The sequence below is a fragment of the Pseudophryne corroboree genome, chromosome 10 (genome assembly GCF_028390025.1).
Source record: "Pseudophryne corroboree isolate aPseCor3 chromosome 10, aPseCor3.hap2, whole genome shotgun sequence".
Lineage (NCBI taxonomy): Eukaryota > Metazoa > Chordata > Amphibia > Anura > Myobatrachidae > Pseudophryne > Pseudophryne corroboree.
This window is the reverse complement of record NC_086453.1, coordinates 199404407-199419506: the sequence shown is the minus strand read 5'-3', so window position 1 is coordinate 199419506 and position 15100 is coordinate 199404407. Positions and strand designations below refer to the sequence as shown.

The 15100-nt window shown below is 44.6% G+C and overlaps 1 protein-coding gene across 1 annotated transcript in view; it reads left to right on the top strand.

Annotated features, from left to right (window-relative positions):
• Positions 1-15100, top strand: part of MRPL20 (mitochondrial ribosomal protein L20) — a 52643-nt gene that overhangs the window by 36892 nt on the left and 651 nt on the right. The window contains exon 3 of the mRNA XM_063941872.1: positions 14964-15041. Within this exon, the coding sequence (XP_063797942.1) occupies positions 14964-15041 (78 nt within the window). The remainder of the gene's footprint in view (positions 1-14963; positions 15042-15100) is intronic.

Sequence of the window (15100 nt, the reverse complement as noted above, 5' to 3'; positions counted from 1 at the left end):
TTCTATAAGAAGATGAGTGGCAATCCCACCGCCCTGTTTCAAAGGGAACTAAAACACCTGTTGGATGATGGAGTACAATTAGGAGCTATCTCAAAAGAAACCATGCACTTTTTATTTTGTAATTATCCGGTCACTCCCACATTTTACTACTTACCAAAAATTCACAAATCACTTTGCACACCACCTGGGAGACCTATTATTTCGGGAGTGGGTTCACTTACTAATAACCTTTCATTTTTTGTTGATTATCACTTACAAGGATATGTCGAAAAGCTGAAATCTTATATTAGAGACACTAAAAGTTTTTTGAAATTGGTGAATAACGTCGTTTGGAAGCCAGGTGCATACTTGGTAACATTCGACGTTGAATCATTGTATTCCAATATTCCACATGACTTAGGCATTAAAGCAATAGAACACTATCTAAGGAATGATTCACATGTTACAACAAACACAATAGATTTTATTTTGGAAGCTATTCGATTTATCCTTACTCACAATTATTTTACTTTTGACTCTCTTTTTTATTTACAGACACGGGGGACTGCCATGGGGACCAGGTTCGCTCCGAGTTTCGCGAACCTATACATGGGACTCCTAGAGGAGCAACATGTGTGGGGTAGCGGACTCGGGGAGAACCTGGCCCTCTATGGTAGATATATTGATGACCTCTTTATGATTTGGACAGGGGATCTATCCACTTTACACGTTTTTGCGGAAAGTTTAAATAACAATTTGTTTGGTCTTAAATTCACTTATTCTTTTAGCACAGTCACAATTAATTTTTTAGACATCACATTGACAGTATCGGATGACAGGTTAATTACTCAAACCTATGTAAAACCTGTTGACCAAAATAGATACCTTCATTATGAAAGTTCTCATCTAAATGGGTGGAAAAGGAATATCCCAAAAAGCCAATTAATTAGATTAAAAAGGAATTGTTCATCCAGCGATACATTTAGACGACAGGCAGGAGGGGTATTGAGAGCCTTTGAGGAACAAGGCTATCCCTCGGAGGTGCTACAAAAAGCCCAAATGGAGGTGGAAAAAATGGATAGAGAGACACTGCTTGTAGATGTAGATAAAGTAGAGAAAATGGATAGAATTCAAAAAGAAGGTAGAAATAGATCAATAACATTTACCACCCAATATAATAGCCACGCAAAAGAAATAAAAAAGATCATCAAGAAAAATACTGCTTTGCTGTCCATGGATGAGATATTAAAAGACCAGGTAGCATCACTTGGACAGGTTACTTTTAGAAGATCAGAGAATCTGAAATCCAAGTTAGTACGTAGCCATTTTACAAGCTCTGAAAAATCCCTTCCTGTGATGGGGACATGGTTGCCGTCTAAACCAGTCGGCTTCCATAAATGTGGTAGGAATGCATGTACCACGTGCGTGGCCTCCCTCAAAAAAAGTACGGAATTCAGTTCATTCACCACGAAGGAGACATATCCGATAGGGAAATTCCTCAATTGCAATTCCACATATGTGATCTATCTAATCACATGTGGATGTGGAAAGCAATATGTGGGGCGTACGACCCGAGCTCTCCATGTAAGATTCTCCGAACATAGGAGAAATATTCTAAAGGGACATAGTGCACATCCCCTTTCACTCCATATATCACGCTGTCAAAAGCAAAGTATGAACAACGTATCAGTTAAAGCAATAGAACAAATAGGACCAACAAGACGTGGAGGGGACAAATTTAATTTATTGTGCAAAAGAGAGGCGTATTGGATCTATGTTTTGGGAACTCTAACACCATGTGGTCTAAACGACACAGTGGAGTTGAACAATATATAGATCCTATATTCCAGTCTAAAAACACTACCTCTGCTTGGGAATATTGATAATAGAATAGTACATACCTTTGTGTTGGTAGGATGTGATAAATGACCCTAGATGTAACATCTATTACTGTATAAATATGACATTATGTATTGCACATTGGTATTTGGTACTTCTATATATACGCCTAGGTGTGTATATATATTTTATTTTGACCATATATGTATATGCACATCTATTCTTGGTTTTGTCTATGAATTCTGATAAGAGTAAATGAGCAGCTATATGCTGGCGCTGGACTCTTGTTCCCTTCTCCCCCTCTCTATCTCTCTCTGTTTCTTTGTACCTCCGTCCTTTTATTAATAATAATATATAACAATCAAACAATATTAAAAATAATTACTCTTTCCTTTGTTCTTTCACGTATGTTCTTTCTTGTATCTTGTCCTCCTACTCCCCGTGATGAGTGATTGTATATAGCTCTCTGTGTATAGTTATACAGAAAGGGTTATGTGTGAATCCTGAAGTGCGGATATAGAACATGAGATACATGGTGTGGATATAGAAAAAATTCCCCATGTAAAGAATAAATAAATATTATTGAAAAAATAATGATTGTGAGGAATAAAATTAATTAAAATACGAGCTTATGATAGACCTAAAAGCTGTATCCAAGGAAAATAAAATTAATAATAAAATAATAAAATCGTAAGAACTAATTAATTAAATAATAAATATGATCTATCTCCCTTTGGTAGGAGATATCTGAGTGGCGACTATATACAAATGAATAACCAGACAACACTGGTCTTTTTATTTCTATTTATAATTGTCTAAGTACACTATTGTGTTAGATGTGTATATATATTTTTTTTATATATATTTTTTTATATAAGTTTTTATTTATATTTATATCTAATTGTCTCCGTATGGTCAGTAATAATTACTATGATGAATCTTCCATTGAAGAAATAATAATTCCGAAGTTGATGCGACTACACGTATATATGATAGTATGAGCATAAGACAAAACAGACTCTAATGAAATTTCCGGAATATATGTGGAACGCACACTTATAGCCAAGTCCGCTAAATGGCTGAGGAGCTTCGTAACTCGAAATCGAGACGTGAGAAGCAGACACGTGATCAAAATAGGTCACGTGAGCGTGACAGTACACCTACGTATGCGCTCCACTCGAAAACGAGGCTTGAGATGGAGACGCTACGTGCAGCGATAGGCGGGAGAATAGCCGCTATTTAAACACGGATACGGAGACATAGAGATATACTGCTCTGAGGAAGCCGCTGAACGCAACAGAGGCGGAGAAACGCGTAAGAGACCTATATTACCCCTCCGGTACCGGTCGGAACTTTTTAAGAAAACCTGCAGGCATTCTCCAAACATTCGGACACTCCAGATATGGCACCATTGATGGGATAAAAAAGCACCAGGAGCCGGGAGAAACCAATGTATGGGATCAGAATTTGAAACATGTTTACTATTAACTTCTCTTTGTGGATCACTGCCATTGCTTTTAAGCTACAAAACAGCATGCTGTACTAACCACTAACATAACATCATTAATGATCATTACAACTAACTAACACCAGTGACAATAATTATCGCTTGGATAAGTACTTCTGACTAACACAAGCTAAAGAGACTGACTAATCAGCTGATTGTGGAAGATTGCCTTACTAACCATACATATGTGGAGATGCATCTATAATTGTGTTTAATGCCTGGCAGGATCAGCCGACATACAGGACGGGTCTTTTGATAATAATTGTTGTTAAATTTTAGTGTATTAATAAAAGACACATAATTTTTTAATAAGCGCTGTGATTTGTGTATGTTTTAGTTTTTAATTGTTGGGTGGAGTACTCTCCCTTTTTTACAGCTGCTATTGATCAATGTGTGTTCTTTAGAATCTAATTTATGTGTACTTATCTACCTAGCAAATAGCGCCAAGATACTTTGTTGTGTAAATCAGTAACAGCCCATTCCACGAGGAAAGTGGGCTCATCTTGGGCGGCTGCCCGAGGGGTCTCAGCTTTACAACTTTGCCGAGCTGCAACTTGGTCAGGGGCAAACACGTTTGCTAAATTCTACAAATTTGATACCCTGGCTGAGGAGGACCTGGAGTTCTCTCATTCGGTGCTGCAGAGTCATCCGCACTCTCCCGCCCGTTTGGGAGCTTTGGTATAATCCCCATGGTCCTTACGGAGTTCCCAGCATCCACTAGGACGTCAGAGAAAATAAGATTTTACTCACCGGTAAATCTATTTCTCGTAGTCCGTAGTGGATGCTGGGCGCCCATCCCAAGTGCGGATTGTCTGCAATACCTGTATATAGTTATTGCCTAACTAAAGGGTTATTGTTGAGCCATCTGTTGAGAGGCTCGGTTATATTTCATACTGTTAACTGGGTATAGTATCACGAGTTATACGGTGTGATTGGTGTGGCTGGTATGAGTCTTACCCGGGATTCAAAATCCTTCCTTATTGTGTCAGCTCTTCCGGGCACAGTATCCTAACTGAGGTCTGGAGGAGGGGCATAGAGGGGGGAGCCAGTGCACACCAGATAGTACCTAATCTTTCTTTTAGAGTGCCCAGTCTCCTGCGGAGCCCGTCTATTCCCCATGGTCCTTACGGAGTTCCCAGCATCCATTACGGACTACGAGAAATAGATTTACCGGTGAGTAAAATCTTTTTTTTTTTTTTTTTTTTTTTTTTTTTTGAAGGGAGTTCTGCACATCCAACCTCCCTTTGTACCACCTACGGCGCCTTGGGACCTTTTAATGTGGTGTTGCAGTTCCTCCAGTCGGATTTGTTTGAGCCTCTACAGGAGGTTGAGGTCAAATTTCTTACATGGAAGGCTGTCACATTGTTGGCCTTAGCTTCTGCTAGACGTGTGTCAGAATTGGAGGCTTTATCCTGTAAAAGCCCTTACTTGATCTTCCACAAAGATAGAGCTGAGCTCAGGACACGTCAGCAGTTCCTTCCGAAGGTTGTGTCGGCATTTAATATCAACCAATTTATTGTGGTGCCAGTGGCTACTGACTCCTCAATTACATCAAAGTCCTTGAATGGTGTGAGGGCTCTGAAGATATATGTGAAGAGAACTTCTAGTCACAGAAAGTCGGACTCTGTTTGTCCTATAAGATCCCAAGAAAATTGGGTGTCCTGCTTCTAAGCATACGATCTCTCGCTGGATCAGGTTCACTATCCAGCACACTTATTCTACGGCAGGATTGCCGTGTCCAAAATCTGTTAAGGCCCACTCTACTCGTAGGTGGGGTCTTCCTGGGCGGCTGCCCAGGGTGTCTCGGCATTGCAACTTTGCCGAGCTGCAACTTGGTCTGGGTCGAACACGTTTGCAAAGTTTTACAAGTTTGATACTTTGGCCTCTGATGATCTAAAGTTCAGTCAATCAGTTCTGCAGGAGCCTCCGCGATCTCCCTCCCGTTCTGGGAGCTTTGGTACATCCCCATGGTACTAATGTGGACCCCAGCATCCTCTAGGACGTAAGAGAAAATAGGATTTTGGTTACCTGCCGGTAAATCCTTTTCTCGTAGTCCGTAGAGGATGCTGGGCGCCCGCCCAGCGCTTCGTTTTCCTGCAACCGTTATCTGGTTCAGTACAACTTTGTTTAGTTATGTACCGCATTGTTACTTGGTAAGTAATGTTTCAGCAGTTGCTGAGTAGTTCAAGCTAGTTAGCTTGACGTGCCTTGTATGTGTGAGCTGGTATGAATCTCGCCACTATCTGTGTTTAAATCCTTCTCTCGAAGATGTCCGTCTCCTTGGGCACAGTTTCTAGACTGAGTCTGGTAGGTGGGGCATAGAGGGAGGAGCCAGCCCACACTGTTAAACTCTTAAAGTGCCAATGGCTCCTGGTGGACCGTATATACCCCATGGTACTAATGTGGGCCCCAGCATCCTCTACGGACTACGAGAAAAGGATTTACCGGTAGGTAACCAAAATCCAATTTTTTTTTTTTTTTTCTGTGTTTTTCAGTCACATTTTACCTCCGAAATCCTCTGTGCTGTCACACTGTGTTAGGTATTATTTCTGCTGCGGGGTACACTGGGCTCCTCAGGGAATGACATTGGGGTGTAGAGTAGGATCTTGATCCGAGGCACCAACAGGCTCAAAGCTTTGATCTTCTTCCCAGAATGCATAGTGCTGCCTTCTCTATAACCCCACCTCCGTGCACAGGAGCTCAGTGTTGTATGCCTGCTTACTGCATGGCATCAACTACAACAGGGGGACTGCTCCAGCAGCCCTAGGGAAAAGCTTTTTAAAGATAAATGAAGACTTCAAGGGCTGCAGCAGAGACACTGTAAGTGCTGGATGTCAGTCAGATATCTCCTGCTGCTGCAGCTCCATCACCTCCCCCAGCGGCGCTGTACAGTCCCGCGCCCTGGTTGCCGGGTACCTACAGCGGAGGCTCCGGTTTTCTTCCGGTTAAACACACATGACCGCTGCTCTCCTGGATCACTGGGCCGCACTCAGGGAGGAGGTAAGTGGGTCACCCCGGCGGGACCCACTGTAAATAGCCATCCCGCACGGCCGGTGGGAGGCGCACGCTGGTGTGGACACTGTGGCAGTACAGGGACCCCACTAGACCACCAGGGCATGGGCACAGGTCTGTTTTCTCTCATAAAACCGTTTATTTAAGCCCCCAGTACCCTGTGGTGAAGTCCAGCAGGGGAATAAGGCTTTGACCTGTAGCCCCACCCCCAGCGCGCCATTTAGAGTAAATGTTCCCGCCCTGGAGCTGCATATCTCTCTATCCCTCACTCCCTATCAGCGTTTGGGCGCCATTAGGACAAGCTGAGCTGATCCTGGGACTGTTTGGGCAAATCCTCATCTGGAAAGCCGCCTGCCTGTCAGCGCTGTGCATTTTACAGGACACTTAAGTATTCTACATGTCTGCTGACAGTGTTAGTTAAGAAAGTGCATTTAGTCATGGTTATACAGCACAAGTATCCTGTGATATACATCCACTCTTTACTGTGCATTGTTATATCTATTAAGTGTATAGTTATTCATAGTACTACTATGTATTGCTAGTCCAGTGCAGATTTATTGCATGTCATAATTTCTGCATTGTACAAACTGTGACTTTGTGTGTGTGCATATAGCTGCTGTGTGACCTCCTTTTCGTGTATCTCACTCAGATTGCTATCCCTATATTCTATAACCTGAGGGGGTTAAGTGCGTCAGGTATATCATTAATATAGGTAGTTCACAGGATATACTCGGTGTGTGTTTTTCTCTGTGATTTCTAGTCACCATATACCTCTAGAATTCCCTGTTTGTGCTGAAATACACTGCACATGGGGTTCTTGTCAGGTATTGTGCTGCTGATATTGTACTGTGTTGCCTTGCATTGAGCTTTTGATTATGTCAGCTACAAAGGGCAATGGTGCTGGGGCTGATCCCACATTGCGTGGTGTTGACGCTGCAGACACATTTGTGGATAACATAGCAGCTGAGGGTTCATGTTCTGGGGGTTCCTTACCCCCCAGTGGGACTGTAGCGACGGGGGTTCAAAATGACCCATGTTGGGCTACCTTCTCCACACTATTGAATACGCTGGTAACTAGATTAACGCCCCCTATGGGACCTCCTGTGCCAGTACAACCGCTTATGGTCCCCGCGGTTAACCCGCCGTGGGCAGATCAACTGTTCAATCAGTTACAGCAATTGAACCAATCACTGACTACTCAGAAGTCTTACCCTCGCCCGCCTAAGACCAAGGGGTCCTCTAAGCGGGCAATTACTTCCTCCATAAGTCACCAACATACCAGACACCTCGTCTGATGAGGATGGCGTTTATACTGACCCCACAGATTCTGATCCCGATACTTCTGATGGGGAAGCTGTTTCACAGGTGGATGTTCCTGACTTGTTGGAGGCAATCAGGCTCATTCTTCAGATTGATGATGATCCTGAGCCTGCTACTACATCTAAGAAACCGTATAGGTTCAAACGTCAGAAGGTTACTAAATTGGTTTTACCTCATTCTGACAACTTGGTTGACATACGTCAGGAATCCTGGGAGAACCCAGGAAAGCAATTCAGCCCGCACAAGAAGATGCTATCCCCTTGCGGCAGAATTGAGTAAAAATTGGGAAACTCCACCGCCGGTGGATTCGCAAATCGCTCGGCTGGTAGCGTCTTCTGCTCTGCCTTTCACTACCGTCACTTCTCTTAAGGAACCGACTGATAAGCCTGTGGAGGGCTGCTTAAAAGCTATCTATACCCTTGCAGGGGCTGCACATAGGCTCACCATTTCGGCTACTTGGGCCGCAGAAGCTATTGAAGCGTGGGCTCAAGAAATAGAGGCTGAGTTTCCGTCCAATTTTTCTGAACATGCCAGACAATGTCTCTCTTTTATATTGTCATGGCATCTCATTACATTAAAGAAGCGGCTTCAGATGCAGGTGTTCTGGCGGCCAAGGCTGCTACGACATCCATTTTGGCTCGCCGTATTCTCTGGTTGCGGTCCTGGTCGGTAGACTTGGACTCTAAGAAAACCCTGGAGGTGTTCCCATTTAAAGGAAACATCCTCTTTGGTGAGGATCTCAACAAGATTGTCGCTGACTTGGCGTCTGCTAAGACTGCATGTCTACCTAGTACTACTCCTTTGGCCTTGAAGGCTAAGAGTACTTCCTTTCGTTCCTTTCACCCTCCGGGTAAAGCAAAGGGTCAGGCGTACCCAAAACAGTCTCGCGCTTTCGAAACCACCAAGCCCAAGCCTAAACGTTCCTGGGCCTGCCCATCAGTCTGCTTCCAAATCTGACAAGCCTGCGGCATGTTCGGGCAGGCCTCCCCCTGGGGGATCCCAGGGTGGGGGGATGACTTCTACAGTTCACTTAGGTATAGTTGAAGACCACTTCAGCTGCTTGTGTACGGGAAGTCATCACTCACGGATACGCTATATCCTTAAAGACACGTCCCCCTCCTCGCTGTTGCCTTTTCGGACATCCCTCCAGATCAGGTAAAGGCAACAACTCTCCGTTTAGTGGTACAATCCCTCCTGGACACCGGAGTGGTAGTGCTGGTGCCTCTGGCTCAGAGGGGCAGGGGGTACTATTAAATGCTGTTCCTAGTTCCCAAACTGAATGGTTCCTCCAGGATAATCTTTTTTATATGATGAAGATACCCACATGCGCTAATAGGCAGCCCTCTTGGACTATTTAATGATAGACAAGATGTCACCTCACATCCAAACATACAGAAACAGTGAAAATATTATATCATCAAACCGTCCTTAGGCACCCACAATTTCACAAATGAATTGTATATTCCGGACCCAGATTGTGTTCCTGATCTTCTTCCAACATGCAACAAATTTAAAAGAAACACACAATAGTGTAACTCCGTTACATCCACCAATTCTTTTATAGAACTACAAATGGGATCCGTACCATGAATTAAGTCTACCCTTTGTAGACAAATGACACATTTACAGAGAAGGATGGATCTCTTCACAGAATTCACACCTCTTCTGGCACCCGTCTCCACAATATTTGATTGTCATACACAAGATGAAAATAGATATAGTGTGATACTGTTTAAAATCTATTTCTTAAAAAAACAGAGCGAATAAATGGACTCTCACCATTTGTGAAGTCTACCCTTTGTAGACAAATGACGCATATACAGGGAAAGATAAATCTTATCACAGGATTTCCACTTGTTCCCGTACACGTGTCCACGTTAGAAGGATGTCATAAAAATAAAAACAAGTATAGTGTAATACTGTTTGTTTAAAAATATTAAAAACAGAGGAGTGAATGGACTCTCACCATATAGGAACAAATGTAAGGCAGTTGTAAACATAAACCAGGCGTCCCCAGCACCTTAAACGTCCATCTATGGATCCTTCCCAGGCTCCCCAAAAACGTCCACACAAGTCAGCCAACGCGTTTCAATACTTAGCAGTATCTTTTTCAAGGCATACACAACCATCTACCAGGGTTATCTATATATACCCCTCTTAATCATACAATTAATGTTTAATGGGAAAAACCTATTTCCAGACATGGATAAGCTATTCTTAATGTTTTTAAATATCCGTAAGGGTCTCGACACACATGCACTATCGAAGCACTTTAAGGATGCACAGAATTGTGACATTAAAAACATTAAGAATTTTTATGTTTTAAAAAAAAGTGTCTTCTGATGCAAGGGGAGGCTTGATTGCCACCAAATTAGCTAAATGTGAGATGAATATGATATATCACTTTAATACATTGTCTCCAGTGGGTATTAATAAGGATTTTGAGATTAAGTGGTTTTTATAATTTTTTATATAATTGTATAATTTTTATAATCATGATTAATTACGTCTTGCATATATTAAGTGTTTTTTATGTATGATTTTAATTTATTTTTTGTTTGTTTTGCAAATACGTGATCTAAACCTACACTGAGTCCGCAATAAGATGCCTGCACCATACCATAAGAATGGAACTCCTCCTCCCATATACCTATATGAATGAGTGGGAGGATCGGGGACATCTGTAATAAAAGTCCCGCGGCTGGAACGCAAACACGGGGTTTTTCCGGAAGTGACGTCATCGGAAGCCGCGACGGTGGAACGCAAATGTGGAAGTCGGGTGACTTCCAGAGGAGAGAAACGGGAGCGTGTATTGGCGCCAAGGCGGGCTTTCTAAGATGAATGGAAATGCTAAAACGAACTGCAGGATTGGACTTTTTGGAGGGGAATCAATTAGGAATTAGTTGGTAGCTTATCCATGTCTGGAAATAGGTTTTTCCCATTAAACATTAATTGTATGATTAAGAGGGGTATATATAGATAACCCTGGTAGATGGTTGTGTATGCCTTGAGAAAGATACTGCTAAGTATTGAAACGCGTTGGCTGACTTGTGTGGACGTTTTTGGGGAGCCTGGGAAGGATCCATAGATGGACGTTTAAGGTGCTGGGGATGCCTGGTTTATGTTTACAACTGCCTTACATTTGTTCCTATATGGTGAGAGTCCATTCACTCCTCTGTTTTTAATATTTTTAAATAAACAGTATTACACTATACTTGTTTTTATTTTTATGACATCCTTCTAACGTGGAGACGTGTACGGGAACAAGTGGAAATCCTGTGATAAGATTTATCTTTCCCTGTATATGCGTCATTTGTCTACAAAGGGTAGACTTCACAAATGGTGAGAGTAGATTTATTCCCTCTGTTTTTTAAGAAATAGATTTTAAACAGTATCACACTATATCTATTTTCATCTTGTGTATGACAATCAAATATTGTGGAGACGGGTGCCAGAAGAGGTGTGAATTCTGTGAAGAGATCCATCCTTCTCTGTAAATGTGTCATTTGTCTACAAAGGGTAGACTTAATTCATGGTACGGATCCCATTTGTAGTTCTATAAAAGAATTGGTGGATGTAACGGAGTTACACTATTGTGTGTTTCTTTTAAATTTGTTGCATGTTGGAAGAAGATCAGGAACACAATCTGGGTCCGGAATATACAATTCATTTGTGAAATTGTGGGGCGCCTAAGGACGGTTTGATGATATAATTTTTTCACTGTTTCTGAATGGTTCCTCCAGGCCCATTCTCAACCTCAAATCTTTGAACAAGTTTGTGAGGGTCTCCCAAGTTTCATATGGAGATCCTTTGCTCTATTGTCCTGGCTTTGGAACCAAGGGACTATATGGTATCCCTGGATATACTGGATGCTTACCTGCATATCCCTATTGCCATGTTGCATCAGCAACACCTGCGGTTTGCTATTGGCAATCTCCATTACCAATTCCGGGCCTTACCGTTTGGACTGACCACGGCTCCGCAAATTTTCACCAAGATCATGGCAGTTATGACTGCTTCACTTCGCCGTCGGGGCATCCGGATCCTGACGTATCTGGACAATCTGCTGATCCTGGCCAATTCCCCAGAAGTTATCCTCGGTCATTTGGATCTGACGGTCCAGTTTCTGCAAGCCCACGGGTGGCTCATCAACTGGAAGAAATTATCCCTGGTCCCTGCCCAGAGCATGGTGCATCTGGGAGCGTTGTTGGACACACACAACCAGAGGTTGTTTTTTGTCACAGGAGAAAGTCCTGAAGCTTCAGGACAAGATACGTTGCTTCTTTTCTCTTCCGCGTGTCGATGCTCATCTAGGCCTCATGGTGTTGGCTTTGGACATGGTGGAATATGCTCAATTTCATTCCCGCCCTCTGCAGAAACTGATTCTTGCCAAGTGGGACGGCCTGCCTCACCGGATCAGGTCTCAAATGATCTCCTTGTCTCCGGAGGTCCGTCTGTCACTGCAAGACCAACGATTGAGCAGGGGTCATCCCTTCTGGATCTCCAACTGGGTTCTTCTAACGACGGATGCCAGTCTGAGGGATTGGGGCGCGGTGTTGGAGCAACACTCTTCAGGGTCGTTGGACCAGGGAGGAGTCTCTCCTCCCGATAAACATTCTAGAATTGTGGGCAGCGTTCAATGCTCTGAAACTGGCCCGGCATCTGGTACTGAACAGTCCTGTTAAGGTACAGTCAGACAACGCCACCACGGTGGCGTACATAAATCAAGGCGCGGCACTCGAAGCCGCATGGCAATGATGGAAGTGTCAAAGATTCTTCAGTGGGTGGAACGCCATATCGGCAGTGTTTAATTCCGGGGTTCCTCAACTGGGAAGCGGATTCCCTCAGTCATCAGAACGTACACGCCGGAGAGTGGAGCCTTCATCCAGAAGTATTTCAACTCCTAGTGGACAAGTGGGGCCTACCAGATGTAGACCTGATGGCTTCTCGACACAATCACAAAGTTCCGGTCTTCGGAGCGAGAACAAGGGATCCTCATGGACGCACTGGAAATTCCATGGAACTTTCGGCTGCCATACGTGTTCCCTCCGGTGTCACTCCTGCCCAGAGTAGTGAGGAAATTCAAGCAAGAAGGAGGAATCCTTCCTCTAATAGCTCCAGTATGGCCCAGACGGCACTGGTGTTTACCAGGATTTGGCCTGACTGGCTTTGATGGCGTGGCTCTTGAAGCTTCCGTACTGAGGGCCAAAGGATTTTCTGAGACTGTCATTCAAACTATGTTGAAGGCGGCCCGTAAGCCGGCTTCTGCTCGGATTTACCATAGGGTCTGGAATTCTTACTTTGCTTGGTGCGCATCTAACAATCATGACGTTTACAAGTTTAGTACGGCCAAACGTTTGGCCATCCTACAACAGGGCCTGGACTTGGGCCTTCGGCTGGCCTCCCTCAAGGTTCATATATCTGCCTTGTCGGTATGGTTTCAGAGAAAAATTGCGACTCTGCCTGATGTTCATGCATTCACTCAGGGTGTTTGACGAATTCAACCTCCCTATAGCCCTCATTCCGAGATGATCGTAGCTGTGCTAAATTTAGCACCGCTACGATCATTCACACTGACATGCGGGGGGACACCCAGCACAGGGCTAGTCCACCCTGCACGTCAGTGCCGCGCCCCCCCCCCCCCCCCTCCACACAGAAGTGCAAAGGCATCGCACAGTGGCGATGCCTTTGCACTTTCAGGGTAGCTCCCGACCAGCGCAGCTTTAGCGTGCTGGCCGGGAGCTACTCGACGCTCCCAGGCCCACAGCGGCTGCGTATGACGTCACGCAGCCACTGCGGGCCACTCCCCGCACGGTCCGGCCATGCCTACGAAACGGCGGCCAAGCGCTGCCGTTGCGCCCCCTCTCGCCCAGCGACTGCCTCTGCCTGTCATTCAGGCAGAGGCGATCGCAGCCCAGCTACGGCATTCGGCCGCCTGGCATGCGCCGGCGCACTACGGCGCATGCGCAGTGGGTACCCGTTCGCTCGGCTGCAATAAAAAGCAGCAAGCAAACGGGTCACAATGACCCGCTATGTCCCACCTGTGGCTCCTTGGGATTTGTCGGTGGTTCTGGAGGCTTTGCAAGAGTCTCCGTTTGAACCTCATGAATCCGCGGACCTTAAGTGGCTTTCCCTCAAGGTCTTGTTTCTGCTGGCTATTGCCTCTGCTAGACGGGTATCAGATTTGGGTGCCTTGTCTTGTAGGTCCCCCTATCTAATTTATCACCATGACTGGGCGGTTCTTCCAATGTGCCCTAGTTATCTACCTAAGGTGGTGTCTTCATTCCACCTTAACCAGGAGATTGTGATTCCAGCCTTTGTCTCTCCGGATTTATCCTCCAAAGAGCGGTCTTTGGATGTGGTACGGGCTCTCCGTATCTATGTGAAGAGAACAGCTACCGTTAGGAAGTCTGATTCTCTCTTTGAACTGTTTGGTTTTCACAAACGTGGCTGGCCTGCTAACAAGCAGACCTTGGCCAGATGGATTAGAATGGTGATTGCACATGCTTATGTACAGGCTGGCCTTCCAGCTCCTGCTACCATCAAAGCCCATTCTACTCCGTCTGTTGGACCTTCTTGGGCGGCCCGCCGTGGTGCGACCCTTGAACAAAATGTGCAAGGCGGCTACGTGGTCCTCAGTGAACACGTTCATAAGGTTCTATGCCTTCGATACTTCCGCCTCCAAGGATGCTTCCTTTGGACGCCGTGTTCTTGTGCCCGCTACAGTGCGCCCCCTCCCCTAAGGAACTGCTTTAGGACATCCCCGATGTTATTCCCTGTGGAATACCAGTGTACCCTGCTGCAGAAAAGGAGATTGATGGTAAGAACTTACCCTTGTTAAATCTCTTTCTGCGAGGTACACTGGGCTCCACAGGGCGCCCACCCTGACGCACTTAGCTTCTTTGGGTTGGTATGGCATTAGCTGCTGATACCTTCTCCTGTCATGAGAATGTGGTGTCTGTGGTTACTAACTGTTGTTCTCTTTTACCTGCTACTGCATTGGACTTGTTAACAAAACTGAGCTCCTGTGTGCGGAGGAGGGATAATAGAGGAGGCGGTGCTGAGCATCTTGGGACCAGTCAAAGCTTTCAGCCTGTTGGTGCCTCGGATCAAGATCCTACTCTACACTCCCGATGTTATTCCCTGTGGAATCCAGTGTACCTCGCAGAAAGAGATTTAACAAGGGTAAGTTCTTACCATAAATCTCCTTTTAGTAATTATACCCCTAGTAGTCTAGACTGGACTATATGCCATGAAAGCAAATGGCTTTTCTTAGGATTAAAATTTACTCTGCTTGTCTCTACAGTTATGGATAACCCGAATCACTGGAGCTGTTCAAGAACATGGCATTAAGTACCCACATTTGGTTTCTAGTCTTGCAAAAGTAAGCTTTATGCTTTGAAAAGCTCAGCACACCAGCAGTTCTGTCAGTATTGTTTCATC